This window comes from Macrosteles quadrilineatus, unplaced genomic scaffold (assembly GCF_028750875.1).
Source record: "Macrosteles quadrilineatus isolate MER2022 unplaced genomic scaffold, UCM_ALF_1.0 Scaffold_5__1_contigs__length_97177068, whole genome shotgun sequence".
Lineage (NCBI taxonomy): Eukaryota > Metazoa > Arthropoda > Insecta > Hemiptera > Cicadellidae > Macrosteles > Macrosteles quadrilineatus.
Window position 1 is genome coordinate 96,100,538 of NW_026542598.1, and position 18,270 is coordinate 96,118,807.

The window sequence follows — 18,270 nt, forward strand, 5'->3', positions numbered from 1 at the left end:
GACCATTTTATTAAAGTGTTATTACATTATTATAAGCCTAACGATTAAGGACAGCTGGGCCTTTCACTGATAAAGTATCGCGTGCTGGAGATTCTGAACAAAACGTCTTCAGGATGGTGTGGAAAAGATAGGGGTAGTTGTGAGATTTTTGAGGATCTCTGTAGGTCTTGCAAAGTTTAACAGAGTTAATTTAAGTACTTGTGTAAAATTGTTTCAGAGTTTGGAAATACAGAAATCTTCTAAAAGTGGCGAAAAACACTTCTAAGAGAATTTAGAACCAAGTATAAATTTAGAAAGGCTTGACGTGTGTGTTGAACTATACCTTTTTACATAAAATTTAATAGAAGTAAAGGAAAAAGTTATACCAACTTATGAGCTTATTTTGTCCCTAAGCAGTGACTATCCATACTTAAAAATCTTACAATTTGGGATGGTTTTCATAATAAACACACTGTATAACAAACATTCTAACATGATGACCTACAAAACAAGAAATTCAAGTTTACAAGATCTTCCAATAATGTGTCCAACGAATATACCCTGGAAGTCTTCTTCCTCTAAGTTAAAGGAAACTAGGCTTGAATAATTTCTCAAGTTTGAAAACAAATTAGAACGCAGTTACAGTTGACTGTGAATGGGCGTAATTTCTGTAGAAAATTAAACTAAATGAATTCGTGACAGAACTTTACCTGTACAGTGACAGCATGTATATCCCCCGGAAGTATCCATAACGGATCCACAGAGAAGTGGACAGTAGGACTGAGTCCAATGACGATCCTGGACACAAACATCACAAACACAAAACACAAACGGCTGGCTCGGAGGCTATGCAAAGAATAGTCGCGACATTTAGGGTTCGCCGAGTGAAGTGGTTAACTAATGAGAGCATTGTGCGAGGAGGGCACTGCCCGGTGGTTCCCAGGCCTTGGAGGAACCCCAGTGACCTGGGGAGTGAGCCGAGGTGGAAACTGTAGTGAGGAGACGAGAATGGTGGAGGATTGTTGAGAATGGTGGAGGACTGCTGAGAATGGTGGAGGACTGTTGAGAATGGTGAAGGATTTTTGTTGAGAAGGGTGGGGAACTGTTGAGAATGGTGGAGGAGTTTTGAGAATGTTGGAGAATTTTGAGAATGGGGGAGGATTGTTTAGACTATTGAGAATGGTGGAGAATTGTTTAGACTATTGAGAATGGTGGAGGATTGTTTAGAATGGTGGAGGAGGTTTGAATCAAATTCGGAGAAAATCTCCAACAGACTATAAGGCAATACGGTTAAAAGGTTATACGTATTTTGGACTATGTCACACAACGTATAAGAATTTCACAGAAATAGTACTATATTCCTTAATTTTTCTTATGTAACAGCTGATGTAGCTTCTCAAACCATAGTTTAGCTTTGTCCAACTGTTGTTTCAAAGGTAGGAAGTTGGAGGAGGTGGAATTGCTTCCCCTACAAGTACAACAGACTACATTTTGTGAACGAAGTATATGAAGACAATGTCACACAGACTAAATTGCACTATGGAAAAGCATCAAGATCAAGTAAACTATATATGTTACGGACTAAATTCAATAGTGATTAAATAGCTACCGACAAAATGTCAAACATATTAGTTGGTAGTACGAAAGAAATGACAAATGTTAAAAGGAAGAGACATATTTGCACACTTTCATTTTAATCTTTACTTTCTAGAATTTTACCAAGTTTATCCAAATATATTCTGGATCCTAAAAGGAAGAAGTGCACATTTCATCTGGATATTTCCAATATGAATAAAAGTTACTTACAGACAGCGATAGTATCATTAGGTACCAGACGTGGACTTTACATCACTGCTATAGATGCAACATTTCGATCGGTATCGATCAATTGTAATCTCACAAGCCGAAACATGTAAACAATGGTGTCATAATTATGCTGTTTGTCGGATTATTGGTGTGTAAACCTATTCATCACAGTTTTAATGATTGAAAAACACAACACTAAACAGGTGTCTGAAAATACTGAAAATAGTTCGGGTGTTTATTTGTTGGGCAAGTCCAATTGCATCACTTCAGTTATAGCAGCTTACCCAATGTAAGTGAAGAAATGAAATGTACAAATGAGGGGTTAGGTTAATGGCCCAGAGAGTATTGGGACTTGGGGACTTAATGTGGTTACATTCCAGCACACATTGGAGAGTGGCGTTCAATGCTGCAGCTTGCTGTACGTACGTTTGAGCAAATCTGGCCTGATCAATTTGTATTTAATGGGAACGATTCCGTAATAATTTAAATTTTAAGCCTGCCTCAGGCTTGGAAATAATGCTTTTGGAGTGTGTAAGCTGGGATTGTAAAATGATAGTTAAAAAGTGGTAGAAACGTTAAGGACTATGGGCCTGATCAGAAGATTTCCGAAAGATTATGTGGGGAGCCTAAACTAACCTAATCCACAGTCGATATAGCAACCATAGACAAATTAGGTTACTATATTGTCTGTGTCTAACTTATCCATTTCTTCTAACCATAACGTAACCTTCTAACATTCAACTCAACTTGTGCCTTTTAATATTTTCTAACCTAGCCTAACCTAACGTTAACGTAACATTCTAACATTCAACTCAACTTGTGCCTTTTAATCTTTTCTAACCTAGCCTAACCTAACCTTATCGTGACATTCTAACATTCAACTCAACTTGTGCCTTTTAATATTTTCTAACCTAGCCTAACCTAACGTTAACGTAACCTTCTAACATCAACTCAACTTGTGCCTTTTAACCTTTTTTAACCTAACCTCCTAGACTAAATGCTTTATATATGTATATAGTTTTAAAATGACATAAACATGAGAAAATAAATCTGTCCCGGGCCAAGATCTTACCGTGAGACCTACTGCCCTAGGGAAATTTGCAAAAATTGAAGACTGCTACGGCTACACAATCATCACACGTTTCATTTACAGCGTGGGGTGAAAATAGAGAAGCCTGTACATTACATATTTTTGGTCGAGTTTTCGACCACTGGACGACCTCTAGTACTTATTGAAACAAGGTTGTTTAATAATTATCAATATAGATGGTAGCAATCCTTTATTACATAAATTCATTACCAAAAACTGCATTGATAAATACTTGCTACAGTTCATGTGAGTGACGTATCCTAAGGTCCTTCTTTGAAATTTTTACCATACATACCACAATAATCTCTTTTGCTTATTTCCCAAATCCAGTCCGACTCTAAGAAAATGAAATCCTTTTTCACTCCTTGAATAGTGTCCTTCTGTCTATAGCCTTGACGCTTTTCCATCACCAGAGTGACGCATGTTGTCTTCGACGTGAGATAGCTTAGTTCCAGTTTGTCACATGTCTTTTTGGATATATGGTAAAACAAACGAGTCTTTCCATTTGGATCCTCTTTTGCCTTAAACGTTGCTAGAAGTCGATGGCCAAGGTACATATTTGTAATTCTCCACTCTTGGTCTATTTTTACATTAATACCATAAGTTGAATACAAATAACAACTTGTTAAGTCATGTACTAGCTCAAACGAATAATCAGGATTTACGTCGATTGTTTTTCCGTCAACTTCGTACATAGGTTTAACTGGAAACAAAAAATTATGGTAAAAATTCTTAGACTTAATGAGACACTCTATTGATAGTTTCAAAAGTGGTGGCGCAGAAAATGGCATCAACTGTAATTGATATTTTGTGTGATGTGCGAGCTAAACTCTGTATAAGTAAAAATAATAAACTATGTAACATAATGACAACAAACCTCGCAATATTTTGTCACCGTTTATTTCACACTACATTTTATAGGTTTAATAGAGTTTCTTCTGGTGAAAATAAGTTAAACCTAAGACATTAGTTATTAAGAGGGTTTTATTTTGCCTTGACTGTACCCCATTCAGTTATCAAAACACTATGCCACAAATTCAAGTAATTTCATGAAAATATTTAGAAAATTTAGAAAATCATTCCATGAAAAATTAAACATCTCTTAAAGTTGTACCTTTATGGAAATAAAATATTGTTTGTTATCAAATATGGGTTTCTTTTGAGTTCAAAGCTGAAGATCCAATGCAAACATTGATATTCCTAACCTAACTTAACCAAACCTAACCTAACCAAACCTAAACCTCAGACCTGGTAGTTGACCTCAGAAAACATTACTTGCATCCCATATCACAAAAACGATACTGTAGTGATTGATACCATAGATTAAACATACTGTTGATACTTTAGTTTCACAAAGCTCATAGGGATTAGGTCAGAAAAGAAAGAGTACAGTCAATGCAAACATTTCGCACCAAGGTCTCATTGGTGCACCAGGCAAGGGGGAGCAGTTTACCTCCTCCCCTACCAGGCAGCCTGAAGTTCAATTCAAGATGACGGATTATATGGATTGAAATATAGGTCGGGATTGAACATGCCTCTATGTACCAGCTCTCGACATTCTAAAACTAATTTGATTCCGATGATGTGTTTTTTGTGCTCCATGTCAGACCTTGCAATGGATGGGGGACGTTTAATTTTTAACTATTATTTATAAGGAGCTAAAATCACATGTAAAAAGGACTAATTTGCGGATTTTCAAAATGATTTTGTAAATTATTAAAGAAACAATTACAGTACGCAGTATAATTTCCTCAAGTGCATAGTTTGGGTCTTTGTGAATATTTTACAGTTTATTTCAAATCGATAAACACTTTACCATGAGGTTCTTTTTTGTAGGACCATGTTTACGCGGTAACCAGCTGTGAGTGTCATACAACAATCCGTACAACAGTAGATTCATTCGACAGACGACGAGGTTTCTCGGATTGAAAAATGAGCTAGTAATTTATTTTTGTAGCAGATTAAATTTGTTTTAATATTTTGTCTCTGACACTAGTGAACGAACCTTTAAGGCATTGCTTACCTGGAATGAAATCATCTGGAATTTCCGTGGAACCGGCTGCTTCGATTAGCATAGCTTTGCATAGTACTATGCAGAAGAAAGCCTGAAAACGTATTTCAATAAGACAAATAAAATAAATCGTTCTGATTAGACACATCCTATAAAACAGTTTTTATGTAGATCTCGGATATCTGCTACAGTAGCCCGTCGAGGAAATCCTTAGGCTGCAATTCACCTGACCGAAAAATGGAAACCCTCCCACCCCTAGAACCTCCTCATCCCCCCACGCATATCTACTCTTGACCGGTAAATGGACTGACCGCAAAATGGAAGACATCGCTTAAATAAACCGTCTAATTTGACTCTGACTCACTTTAGTTGAAATCCGCTCACTCTCAAGCAACTGCTGCGATTTCTAACTACACAACGGTCGAATTAGAAACCACAGCAGGAGGACAACCGCTACCGCTCACGCTCTTTGTGCATAAATTGGGGCCTAGGGGTACGCACACCGGAGCGGTGCGGCGGAGCGGTGCGGCGGAGCGGTGAGGCGGAGCGGTGCGGCGGAGCGGTGAGGCGGAGCGGTGCGGCGGAGCGGTGCGGCGGAGCGGTGCGGCGGAGCGGTGAGGCGGAGCGGTGCGGCGGAGCGGTGCGGCGGAGCGGTAGCGGTGCGATATACGCGTACAATGGAAGTAAAAGCGAGCGACCACACTGGAGCGGTGCAAGCGGTAGCGGTATACCGCCCGTGCCACCGCACCGCCGAGATGCAGCATGTTCCATTTCACCGCCCAGCGGTGCCGGTGCGACGAGCCATTTGTTTTTCTTGTCTTTTCCAAGTTTTAGGCGTAACTCTGTCCGTTACAATGCTCACACATTGATTAGCAGTGCAAGCCCAACTGAAGACATCCACAATACTTCCCTCAAGCTTGTTTACACAAACACTGGTTACTGGTTCCCCTCTGATTATAAATTAAAAGTCAAAGTTTGGTATTAACTATCTTTATATAAACCAAAAGTAAATATTTACAAACACAACATAAACAAATGAATATTAAACATATGTTATTTGTCATCTTCCCCTTGAGCTTGGAGTCCTAATCTTTTTTTTATAAATCTATTATTTCTTCTCTTTATACCCTTGTCTTTAATAGAAACTAAATGACTGCGCCATGATTATAAATTAAAAGTCAAAGTTTGGTATTAACTATCTTTATATAAACCAAAAGTAAATATTTACAAACACAACATAAACAAATGAATATTAAACATATGTTATTTGTCACCCTCCATTTTCCTTCACAGATTCCAGATCCCAAACCCACTAAAATCCAAAAAAGAATATTATGTGATCCAGTCACAGAATGCTATAGCAAGGGAGTATGTTTTATCTATGGCTATAGTGTCTGAAATGTTAATTCTACCTTTTTTGTTGCTGACTTAGTTGATGGGACATAACAGTGGCTATAGCTAATAATAAAAACTAGTGTCCCTGTTGCTCGAATTCGAGCAATTCCTAAGTATTACAGGCGTTATTTTAAAACGAATTTCAACCAAGTCAGCAAGTTCAAGTCAGCAAACTGTTGGCAAACTTATTGACTGTTTACAATTAAGATATGCTCTTCTTCTCACTTTAGATTTGTGACAACAGCTGGAGTTTCATAACAATTTTTGTTTCCAATGTTAATCTTATAGAGAAATACGAAACTTTAAAGGGCTCCATGGCCTAACTCTCTCATTATTTCCCTAAAAAGAAAGTTTCCTGCACAACTTCACGTTACGATCTTTTCAATGACACCAAAAACATGACAATCGGTTCAGTAGTTTCGGAGTAGTAATTGTAACAAAAATCCTGCTTGCGTATTAAATAAGTATAGATGCAATGGTATTTTAAAAATGGAGTTTGTCCGTTGGTATGTAAAATAAATAAATAAATAAAATATCATCCGATAAGTTTGGCTTAGAAAAAACATCGTGTATTCAACAGAAATTAGTAATTTAGATCAGCGCAATCTGTCGGTGGCTCACATCAACTACGACAAATTTTATTAAAAAACTGGCAACAACTGAAACATGGTGATAGAATTGGAATGACTAGATGTATAAATAATCAAAGGTACTAGTGTATTGGTTTAAATTAACTAAAACTAGAGGTCGTCCAGTGGTCTAAAACTCGACCAAAAGTATGCAATGTACCCGCATTGAATATTGGATACTGAAGTAGACATTCCATCTATGTGGACCAGTTGTCACCTTTATTTTACTAAAACATGTATTTGTGGCCACAGTATGCGTGTCTTTAATTATATTTTCTATCATATTTTTTGTTACTGACAAAGTTGATGGTTCATAACAGTTAGTTGCTATAGCTCTTAATAAGTCCTTCCATAAGTTTGACTTGGCAAAAATCATGGTGTATTCAAAAGAAATTAGTCATTTAGATCAGTGCAATCTGTTGGTGGCCCACATACTGTACGACGAATTTCATTAAAACTGGCGACAACTTTAACATAGGGAGGGAATGTCTAGTTGAAAGTCAAAGGTACAGGCTTCTCTATTTTCACCCCATGTTGTAAATAAAACATGTGATTGTAATTTCTTCCATTTGTTTAGATTAGAATGCATATTTAATAATAGAATACAATTTGGAAACTACCCTTGGATCCATGTTAAAAATAACGCCCTATGTTAACAGTCTATACAGGTTTTGTACAAATTATTAAATACCCTTTAAAAAGTGTGTTCAACAACTTACCAGTAAAAACAGCAGCAACTCGTCCATCGCGAAATTATGTTGCTGGTTAGAAATAGAACTGCGGTTTTATACTGTGAAAACATCTGTCTCAACAAATTATCATATTGACGTCATACATAGGCATATGATGTACAACTGTTGTACGTAGGCTAGTCAAATTTAGCAAAAACGTCAAACTAATTATAATTTATTTTTGTAAAAAAATACAACCAACTTCAAACGCTCTAAAAAGAATGAAATAATTTCAATAAAGTAAACTTTTGTATTAGGCAAGCTCACGTATCTTAAGTCGGCGCGGCTCTATGATGATTTTTGATACAAAATTGAAAGAGGGTGTCCATATTGCAGGTGACTATCTATAACTAAAGGTGTTAATCTGCATGTCTTTTTCATAGTTATGCGTTAAGTGTTATTTTATTACCGTAATCAGAGATCGGCATTATAGTGGTAATAACGAGTACTAGTGTACCTGTTGCTCGAATTCGAGCAATTGCGAAGCAAACAGGCGACTCAAAGATTATGGAAATACTCACGATCTATACAACAGTTAGTTATAAACAAAATCTTTTGGAAATATCTTATCTTTTTTCAAAAAGCTTATCTTGTTTTTTTAGTGTTTTCTACAAATTTCTCCCTCTCATAGCCGCATTAGGTTGTCTATGACAACGATTATAAATGAAAAAAAATTATTTCTATTTCTTCTACTTGGTTGTGTTCTATGACTTTTTCTATGTTTTGTTTGCAAATCGATTATTTCAATGATTGCTCAAGAAATGTAGAACAGTGTTAATTCAGTTTTATTTTTAGCCTATATCAAATTGTCCAGGATTTCTCGCTCTTTTCCATTGTAATAATTACACAAACCCAAGTTTCGTCTACAGATGCAATATGCCAACGAATATCACCTACGTACAATCTCCAAGAAGTGGTAAAAAAGGCAGAAACCAACCCATTACAATAGATATAAGTTAACTCCATAAGAAAAAAATTTAAGAGTTTCTGTGATATAAGGATTTACCACTGATTTGGTAAAAGACCATTATATTGCAAAACATAGTACGATTCAGAAGAAAATCGATTTTAAAATCAACCTATTACAATAGATATAAGTTAACTTCAAAAGAAATAATTTTAAGAGTTACTGTGTGATATTAGGATTTTCCACTGATTTGGTAATAGAACATTATATTGCAAAACATGACACGGTGCAGAAGAAAATCCAATTTAAAATCAGAAAAATCCATTGTAAATACTGTACTTAATTTTGACAAATTCAATAAATCACAATTTAAATATTAACAGCTGTTTCATTAAAAAGTAGTGTAGAATTATGCATATGGTCGTAATGTAAACAAATCTGAAGAGGCAACTTTAAAGGCTTCTGGGGCAGAGCCCCAAGGGAATTTACCTCGTTCCTCTTTTGATGGCTCATCTACAGACCAAGACCTTTCTTTAGAGACCCCTACCAAGTTTCTACGCCCAACCGTTCTCTCAAATTAGCTGTGACAAAAACCCCGTTTTCCTCCATAAGAATAACATGGGATGGGAATTTAAAGGCCACTGGGGCAGAGCCCCAAGGGAATTCACCATGTTTCTCTTTTGATGGCTCATCTACAGACCAAGACCTTTCTTTAGACACCTCTACCGAGTTTCTACACCCAGCCGTTCTCTCAAAATAGCTATGACAAAGAAAAACAGTTTCAAATTAATATATAGATTTTAAAAAGATTATAACGCATTTAAATGTTTCTAACTTGGAAAAGTAACGTTTTAACACTAAGGCCCCGTTTATGCACCAAGAGCGGGAGCGGGGCGATAGCGGGCCCGCTCCCGCTGTGAATGGGCCTGTTTATGCACGAAGAGCGATAACGGTAGCGGTTGGTTAAAGGAGAATGGAAGGGGGACACAGTCTTGCCAACTCATACTCTGCCAAATAATTAACACAACTATTTGTCCTCAGTGCACGTGCGCGTGGGTCAAGTTGGCAACCCTGGCTTGTGCCCAAGCAACCGCTGCGATTTCTAACTACACAGCGGGCGAATTAGAAACCGCAGCGGGAGGTCAACCGCTATCGCTGTCGCTCTTGGTGCATAAACAGCCCCATTTAACTCAATGGTGTTAGAAATCGCTCCCGCTGTCGCAACCGCTCCCGCACTTGGTGCATAAACGGGGCCTAAGGCGTTTCCGTGTGTGTTATAAGAATCACAGAGACATTTGTGAACATACTGTACATAGAAAAAAAAAACATCGCCACAAACAAATTGAGAACCTCCTCCTTTTGTTGGTAGTGGGGAAGTTAACAAAAGATACCAAGTAAGGTTTTTAGATGCGGTATTGGGTCCCGAACAACATATCAAAAGTCTACCAAAATCCACGCTGGGAAGGCCACCATATTGGTGCCATCTTTGATTTCCCAAAAAAACCTGAGACTTGCTAGTATTATGGCTCTTGAACGGCCAAATATCAACCGAATGGAGCAAACAATGTGTCAATTTAATATAGAATTAAACCAGCTTTTTAATTATGTATAAAATGTAGACATTTGACAAGCTGAAATTTTGTAAATCCTAAAAAACTTGGAAATAAACAAGCTACTTTTGGTTTAATTTTAAAACTGAAATACAGTTATGATACCACAATGACGTTCTTGAAGTCTTGGAAGAAGATCAGGTCGAATGTTGTCTCGTCGAGAAGATATTTTTGATGAATGTCCAAATGTTCTCACAGTACACAGAATTTAGAGTCAAATTAAAAAGGGTTTAATGCACACAAAAGGAAAATGAAACAAGTCCAAATAAAAGGAGAGCTATTACCGTAGTACTCATGGCAAGACCTGGACGCGGGACCGATTTTTGTTTTGTTTTGAGGTCCCTAGAGGCCAAAAACACCATCCGTTCAAATTCATATATATATATATATATATATATATATATATATATATGTCCGTCAGCACGATAACTCGAGCAAAAATGATCCGATTTTGATGAAATTTGGTACAAACGTGTAAACGTACGTTTATTCGAACGAGTTCGCGATCCAGCATGATCGGACCATGGGAACGGGGGTTTACGGGGGGTTTTATGGGGTAAAAATAGGTTTTCCCATTTTTGACCCAAAAAACATAAAATTTAGCAATTTCTTTCCAAACCATTTTGTAGAGCTTAAAAAAACAAATAATTTAGTATATTGAAGCGTTATTATGCGCCTAATGGTTACGGAGAAAATTCCAAAAAATTGTAAATTTAAAATTCACATGTTATTCTTATGGAGAATAAGTAAACTGTTGTAGTTTGCTTGTTTGTGAACATATTTTGATCAAATTTGGAAAATGTTTTTATTTCTTACTAACTATTCACATTTTACAAAAAAAAAAAACAGTTTTACCCTCCCTGATGCAGCAAGCCTAAGTACTTGTTAAACTAATTCTATTTAAATCAAGAATAAATGTTATATTTTTAAGTAGACATTTCAGTGTAAATCCAATCAGGCAAATGGAAATTCGCTTAGTCTGCAGGTTTGCTGTGGCGGGGGTATTTTTTTAAATTTGATTGTTGTATTGCGTGGGGATTTTGCAGCATACTCTTTCTCTCTCACACGATCAGCAGGCCTGCTAATGAATGCTGAACTAATATTGTTTGTTTAAACGAGCATTTGCTTTTGTCAAGTGTTTTTGTCTACTCATTTAACCTATACACTAATCCAGCACAACCTAACCTAACTTTAAAGTGAGGAGGTTCTCTTCTCACCCTCCACCTTCTCGTGGTGTGGTTGTCACCCACCCTTCGAAAGCTTTAGGAGAGATTCATGTTTTGCCCCAAAAAGTAAGGACATACAGTTCACCAGAACAACCTGAAAAACAATGCGCATGTCATTTATCGCGCAAAATGACCATGAACTACAACTTTTTTGGTGATTATCATGTGTTATTGGTGCACAATGACTCACTAGTATTACACATTGGCACATACACATGTTTGCCGCCCTAGGCGCTTCTGTGCAGGTGGACACAAACCAGTTCCGCCCAGGGCGCAGGAAGCGCATAACGGGCGCATCATCAGCCTAAGCTACATGATCCAATTAATTCGGGAAAACACACAGCCACAACCGTTAGGCTGCATGGTTACACCTAGCGTGGGAACGGGAATATTTATTGTGTTTCCCGCGGTACTGCTTCCTTTGGTGGGATAAAGTCCCAGGATGGGAAATTTTGGGTACCGGAGGGATAATTTATTACAGATCAAACAACTATTTTGAGTTTACTTGGTAATAAAAAAATACTATTAAGCAACCAATTTTCAATTGAAAATTGTTGTAAAAATACATTACTATTCGTAGAATTTTTGAATGCATGTTAGGTTAGGGTAGTTATCCTATTATAACTTCCAGAATTGTTTAATAACCTATTCAATTTGCATCCATCCTAACCTAAACAAACCCTATTTAAATGACTCTCCATGCATATTAAAGAGTTGGGTCTAGCTAATTTGTTTTGATTGGTCGGTACTGTGCCTATTATCTCAGGTATTCATAATTGTTTACAAAATAACAGCTGTATGATGTGGTGAAGGAATGTTGTGAGTTTCGTTATACTGAAAAATTGTACATAGTGTATTGTGATGAATGATACATTAAAAACTATGTATTAATCTGTGATAACTTATCATGTAGAACGGAAACATTATTTTTTTGTCCTATGACGCTAGACACGAGCCAGAGATCGTTTTTCACATTACTTCAAGGACTTAGGGGTTACGTCAATATTACTTAAATAAAATCCATTTGTGATTTGGCGGGGTTTGAACCCAGTACCTCAGGGACCTAAGGACCTAAGTTCTGTGCTCTACCACTAGACAAAATAGCTCAGCAAGGTTAGTAGTGAGTATTGCAAAAATTGCAATTTTTTCGGTGGCTGTGCTGGATGGCTGTATTGGATTTCAATGACAGAATGTTTAATGTCTACTGATTTCAAGCAGGAGGTTTTCAACACACATCCTTAGGTATTACCAGGGGCAATTTATATATATAAAAAAAAAAAAACAGAGTGTTTTTAAAGCGTTGATCAACACAATCGCCGGGAAACCACACTGATACAGCAATGTGTTTTGTTTGTGGCTTCCTTTAAAGCTTTTGTAAACTATACTTTCAGTTGCAGCCTGAAGTATAGGTATGTTGTTTAACATCTACATCTTCCAACTTATTCTTTATCGTGATTACTTCGATGAATCACCAATCACCTGAACCGCTTACCCATGTAGGCACACACTTCATAAATCACAATAAATCCACGTGAGTCACCTGAGTTTAGCAACAGCTGTTAGCCACAACAATGGAGCTGGTGCAAGCCCAACAATCGGAGGGAGTTAACTACAATCCACACAAACCTCACCTACACAAACACTCATTTACGCAACACTCACAGCGGTGTAGAAAAGACCTTAATCTACTCAGTATGCTTTTGTTGGTAAGTTTCGATAGTGAGTGGGTGATAGTAGGTAGACTGACGGGAAAATTAAGATGTCTTACATAAGAATTCTCAGCAGGGGATACGTTTTTGTTATCTTTACCTATCCATGGGACATGTCAAAGTTTTACACAAGGAGTTGATTTACACAAGGAGATGGTTTGTGAGAAAATTGAAGAAGCAAATGATAAAACCTCACTCAATATGCTATTACAGATATTTAACACGTTATGAGCACAGGAATAAATCTATGTTTTATAAAGTCACTAGAGGTCAGTGGTCGAAAACTCGACCAAAATATGTAATGTACAGACTTCTCATGATTTTCGATCACCTTTTGTCACCATTTTCACCATTTTTAACCCAAACATGTGATTAGAATTTCTTCCATTTGTTTTAATTCTCTGTTTATATTTTGTTGTTATTTCGTCACCAGCATGGCAACCCATAAGACCCATGTTAATTTTGTTTTAATTTTAAATATTTTTTTTGCTTATTTTTGAGCTTATTACCCAGATTTACAAAGGTATTCTGCACATCTAGAGGCAAATATCTTTCTAACAGTATGCGTTGATTTTCTCTGTGATGCACACGAGCTGAGAAAAAAGTTTTAAAGAAACGGGCTTGTCTATTAATATATAGAAATTGCTCTTAGAATTATGGGTCGGGATATATCTTAATTTGCCACTTCCAATCATTGTTGGACGTCTTAGATTTTTACACAGATTGACTAACTAATTTTTTGAATTATACTAAAACCATTGGTACAATACTTAACAGTTTTGTATTGTAAAGAAGTTTAGTTTTAAGTACTGTTCTTATTTTATTTAATTTATTTCTTCTATGTACATTATTTGAATTAGAATGTCTGAGCTAGATGAAATCGGCCCAAAATAGAAATAGTCTTGGTGTCCAAGCCTTAAGGAACTTTAAGTAGTAAAATTAACTAGAGTCATAGAATAAATAAACACCATTATATTACTTCATTTATGCTAGAGTGTTTATTTTAGTTTTCAGCATTTAATCAAACGCCTGCAACAATTGCACGCAATTCGAGCACAGTAGTGCTGGGAGTGTGGCATCCTTTTATGATCGGGCGACTATGGTTTGGTAAAACAAAACATAACACCATTAAATATTTAGTAAATAATTAACCGAATAACTACGCTAATGTCGCTAATATCACTTTTATTGATTGATCTGAATTCCACGTATTTTAAAGCATTGTCTTGGGTTTAGGCATACTAATTATATCCACTTTTTCTGTAAAATCTACCACAGAGAAATAATATATCATTTCTCTGTGAGTCTGCCAATTTTATGACACCCGTTAGCAAAATAACCTGAATTGATGTCTGTTTTTATAAGTAAGGTTTGCACAATGGAACTAAAAGCAGATTCAATAGATACGAAGATAATAATTTCGTAGAGATTAATTCAATTGCTCTACAAAAGTTTTGAACAAAAACCAACACATTTTGCATTCATTATTGCGTTCACACTCATTATTTTTATCAACAGTACAAGCAGCTTAAAAGAACGATTTTGTACGCTACATTGTAGCCGATAGGTCAATTGGTAGGTTACATGGTTACACGTTTCAGCCAGAACCACACAGCTACATAGCAGCTGATGTGATTGCGACTCTCATTGTACACGTTTACCTGTTTACGACCGGCAATTTCGCTCGATTTCGACACAACCGCGGCCGATTGGTCGATTTGCTCTCACTTCCAATGCGATTCTAGCGAGTGCTACAATGTGAAACATTGCTGCTAATCAAACTAGGTACTTAGACCTAAGGAAAGGTTAGTTGAAAAGAAGAATGTAACTTAGTAAAATATTTTCGCTTGGAATTTGTTATATCAACGTCAACACAATACTGTACAGTGCGGTTTTAAAGTGGAGATGAGTGAAAAAATTGTTAAACGAGATGAAAACGTTGGTACTAACCACGATAACAAGACCTCTTTTGCCAGAACCTTTTATCAAAAGCCCATTGATCTTGGACAGCTGGGTCAAGGTTCCTATTTTTATACCAGCTGATATTTTATGTGCTTTTTCTAAGGATAGATCCAGGAAACTTTCGATTACCCTGCAAGCACCTTATCCTTTCAGTTACCCAACTATTTATCATACTTAAAAACTTTAACCTTTAACTATTTTACATAACTTTGGGGCGAAATGTTAACTGTAAAAGAAACGTCCTTACGTCTTGTCATTTACAGTAGATACGTATCTAAGGGGACGGAGAAAACGAAAATACTCGACCGAGTGCCATCTGCCTAAAAAGGGAAACGTATATTTAATTGAAGACAAATTAAACTCCATATGGTGTAACGTGTTCCAAGAATAAGTTTCTTTTATCCCTAGAAGGTGGTCCTAGAACACGTGGTTTCGTGAAAGTCTTATACAGTACAGGACTGTTACGAATTGGGAGTTTTTAAACCGACATCGTCTTGATATTTTGTTCCTACGATCAGCTTGAAGTTTGAAGTTTGCAAAATGATTTTTCTGCAGGTGTCTGTAAAGATTTTAACAAACAATCTCACCCCCAGAGATATGAGTTGTCAGCTACCGTACAGTAAACCAAGTCTCTCTCCAGAAGAGAATTGTGTTGAAAAGCAGGCAATTTCGTAATCAAAGTCCGATATGCCCTCTTCTTTGTGAGAGGTTTACCATCTTTATGCATAAACTGAAAACAATTTTAGGGTATGTCATGTTGGTATGCTTCTGTCCAGTTCGTGTAGCGTGCGTTTTTATGTTTACGTACTAATTTACTCCCCTTATTTTAGCACCTTTAGGCTATCATAAAATTAGAACGATATATTTGTAAAATGTTCCTTGATGAGGATTCTACCATTGGAGGATTGATGAGGAGATTCTACCAGCAGTATCAAAATTCAACAATCTCGTCCTACAAATCAGCTGACCAAGTCGGCCAAAAAGGAGGGAAGCGCGTTCACTTCTGGCGGGAGAAATCGACAGCTCTGTGATTGTGTTGTGATTGCAGTGTTAATTAGGAACTATTTGGCTTGCGGTGATCTATAGAACAGCGGCGGAAGTGGATCCGGTGAGACGAGGTTGAACCATTGTGTCGAGGCTGTGACAATGGCAGTGGCGTGCGTAGTACGTAGCTGTTGTACGTAGTGTACATTGCTGCTGTACGTAGTGTACGTACATGCAGCTGCATCGTAGTGCTAGCATACGGTATAAAGGCTATCTGGGTAAAAAAGCTTATTTGCATTTTTGAGTTCTCTAACCACAATTTGGCCATCCAACGTTAACGTAAACGTTTCTTGCATCATACTATGATACCCTACAAGTGAACCAATATTCAACCATGTGAATTCAGTAAGTGCTCTTGAAGGGAGAGCCAACGCTATCTAATCAAGTGTCCCGTAATACCGTAGAAAGGACAACTGTGAAATCAGCTGATTTTACGAGCGAGAATAATACATTCCCGCTCTAGAGCGGCAATGAGATATTTTGCATACTGTTTACAGGTGTGGCAATGTGATCATTTCTATAAAGTGGTGGGAGGTTCTTTTTACACTAGGATAAGCACTTTTCCATGCACTTATCAAAGTCGATGATTGTACACGTTAAACCGCAGAACAAAGAGACGTTTCTTTATTTATTCTTTCTCTTTATTTTGTGGCGAAAAGGTACAGAGTTAAAGCTGGGACCTGGAAAATGAGAACAGGGATGAGGACAGGCTATATTTCAAAAAATTTCCCCTGTAAAAGATTTCTGACCCATTTTGCTCAGCAGTTAGAAATACTGTACACCAATTTCCCTGTAATAGGAATAGGTACAGCAAACCACTTTACACCTTTTCTATCCCAAAGTAAACGTATGTTCGGTGATCGAAAATTTCAAAACTGGAAGCAGACCATCATCAGACGCATCCATAGGTGCCATATCTCACAAGTGCGTGGAGCATTTTACAAGATTCACCAGAAATCCTTGAAGGCTCCATGCAAGTCCCCAGTCGCGGTCACGACTGGTGCTATTCTAGAGATGATCACCCATCAATAGCAACATTAGCATCACGTGTGCATCAAGGTCTTCAGCCTCGAAACAATCTTCTTTACTTTCCAGTTTCCGCGTATTTTAACATAACATTCGGAAGATGATCTGTGTAGCTTTGTTACTTACTAAGATCAGCTGTTTCATTAGTCAGAAAGCCCAATGATCAGGAACAAAGCCCAATTGATAAGTTGATTAAATTGGTTGAATGTTGTGAAATCTACTCTCAAAGTGGGTTTTACTTCCATTTACTTTCTGCGACGTTATAGCGACGTCTCTGTGGATTCTGTGTCTATTAAGGATTTTCTAGAACAGTCTTCTTCAGTTTTTTCTGTTGCGAGTTCGTTGCTCACTTATTGTTTGTTGAAGCAACAGTAATTGCTCCTATGACTCTCATTGGCTCAATCCGTGTTTCGAAAGGCATGAAAGTAATCAGCCCAGCGTTGATTTCAAACACTGAGGTCCGCCCACAGTTAATTGAACCCGTGACGCCACGTATGCTCACATGATCACATTACCGTCCACTGCCACTGCCATCACACTGCCACTGCCTATGTGATACTGTCGATGATGTCATAGCGACTCATTGTTGTCAACGTGGTCATTTTCGTAGTCAAACAGTTCTAGTCAATGGATTATTCATTCTGTAAATGTGAATTATCGAACAAACAATATTTTTTACATACAACATTGGCACTAGTTTGCTTCCAAATACCGCAAATATTAATTGACATGATCAAATCAATTAGAAATCTCTATAAATCAAACTAGTTAAACACAGTTAAAAAAACACGTTGAGTTTGGAACGATGTTTCATTGACAATGCCATTAGTGTCTGTTTATACTATCATAGAGGTCCTGATTCATACATAACCCGAGGAAAGACAACGTGGGTGGTATTGATTAGGGTATAAATATTCTCTATCTTAAAGTCACCTAAAAATAATTTATATTGGTTTAGACACTGTGATTCTTTAAAAATTTAAGGACGGTTTATTTTAGTAATGAATTTGATACTTCATTATTTCTCTGTAATTAGAGTTTTTAAACTATCTCATGTTTTATAAATATTTGGATCCGATGAACTTGCTATACTCGAGAATCACCATAAAATTAAATAAACAGATGAGATTTACGTGATGTTGAAT

General features: G+C 37.0%; 2 protein-coding genes across 4 annotated transcripts in view; both read right to left on the reverse strand.

Moving 5' to 3' along the window:
* LOC128995880 (rhophilin-2-like) overlaps positions 1-18,270 on the reverse strand; it is a 115,915-nt gene that overhangs the window by 89,048 nt on the left and 8,597 nt on the right. The gene's annotated exons all lie outside the window — the stretch shown is intronic.
* On the reverse strand, positions 3,049-7,743 carry LOC128995881 (uncharacterized). The gene is made up of 3 exons (XM_054420914.1): positions 7,630-7,743; positions 4,899-4,980; positions 3,049-3,578 (listed from the first exon to the last, which is right to left on the reverse strand). Exons 1-3 carry the CDS (start codon positions 7,654-7,656, stop codon positions 3,136-3,138), a joined length of 552 nt encoding a protein of 183 aa, XP_054276889.1. The 5' UTR covers positions 7,657-7,743; the 3' UTR covers positions 3,049-3,135.

What these genes read in the sequence shown, in the direction of transcription:
- LOC128995881 (XM_054420914.1), bottom strand. Translation starts at nt 7,656, where the DNA reads ATGGACGAGTTGCTGCTGTTTTTACTG. An exon ending in AGTTGCTGCTGTTTTTACTG is followed by an intron (nt 4,981 to 7,629) that starts GTAAGTTGTTGA and finishes ATACGTTTTCAG; the next exon opens with GCTTTCTTCTGCATAGTACT. An exon ending in TCCAGATGATTTCATTCCAG is followed by an intron (nt 3,579 to 4,898) that starts GTAAGCAATGCC and finishes TTTTGTTTCCAG; the next exon opens with TTAAACCTATGTACGAAGTT.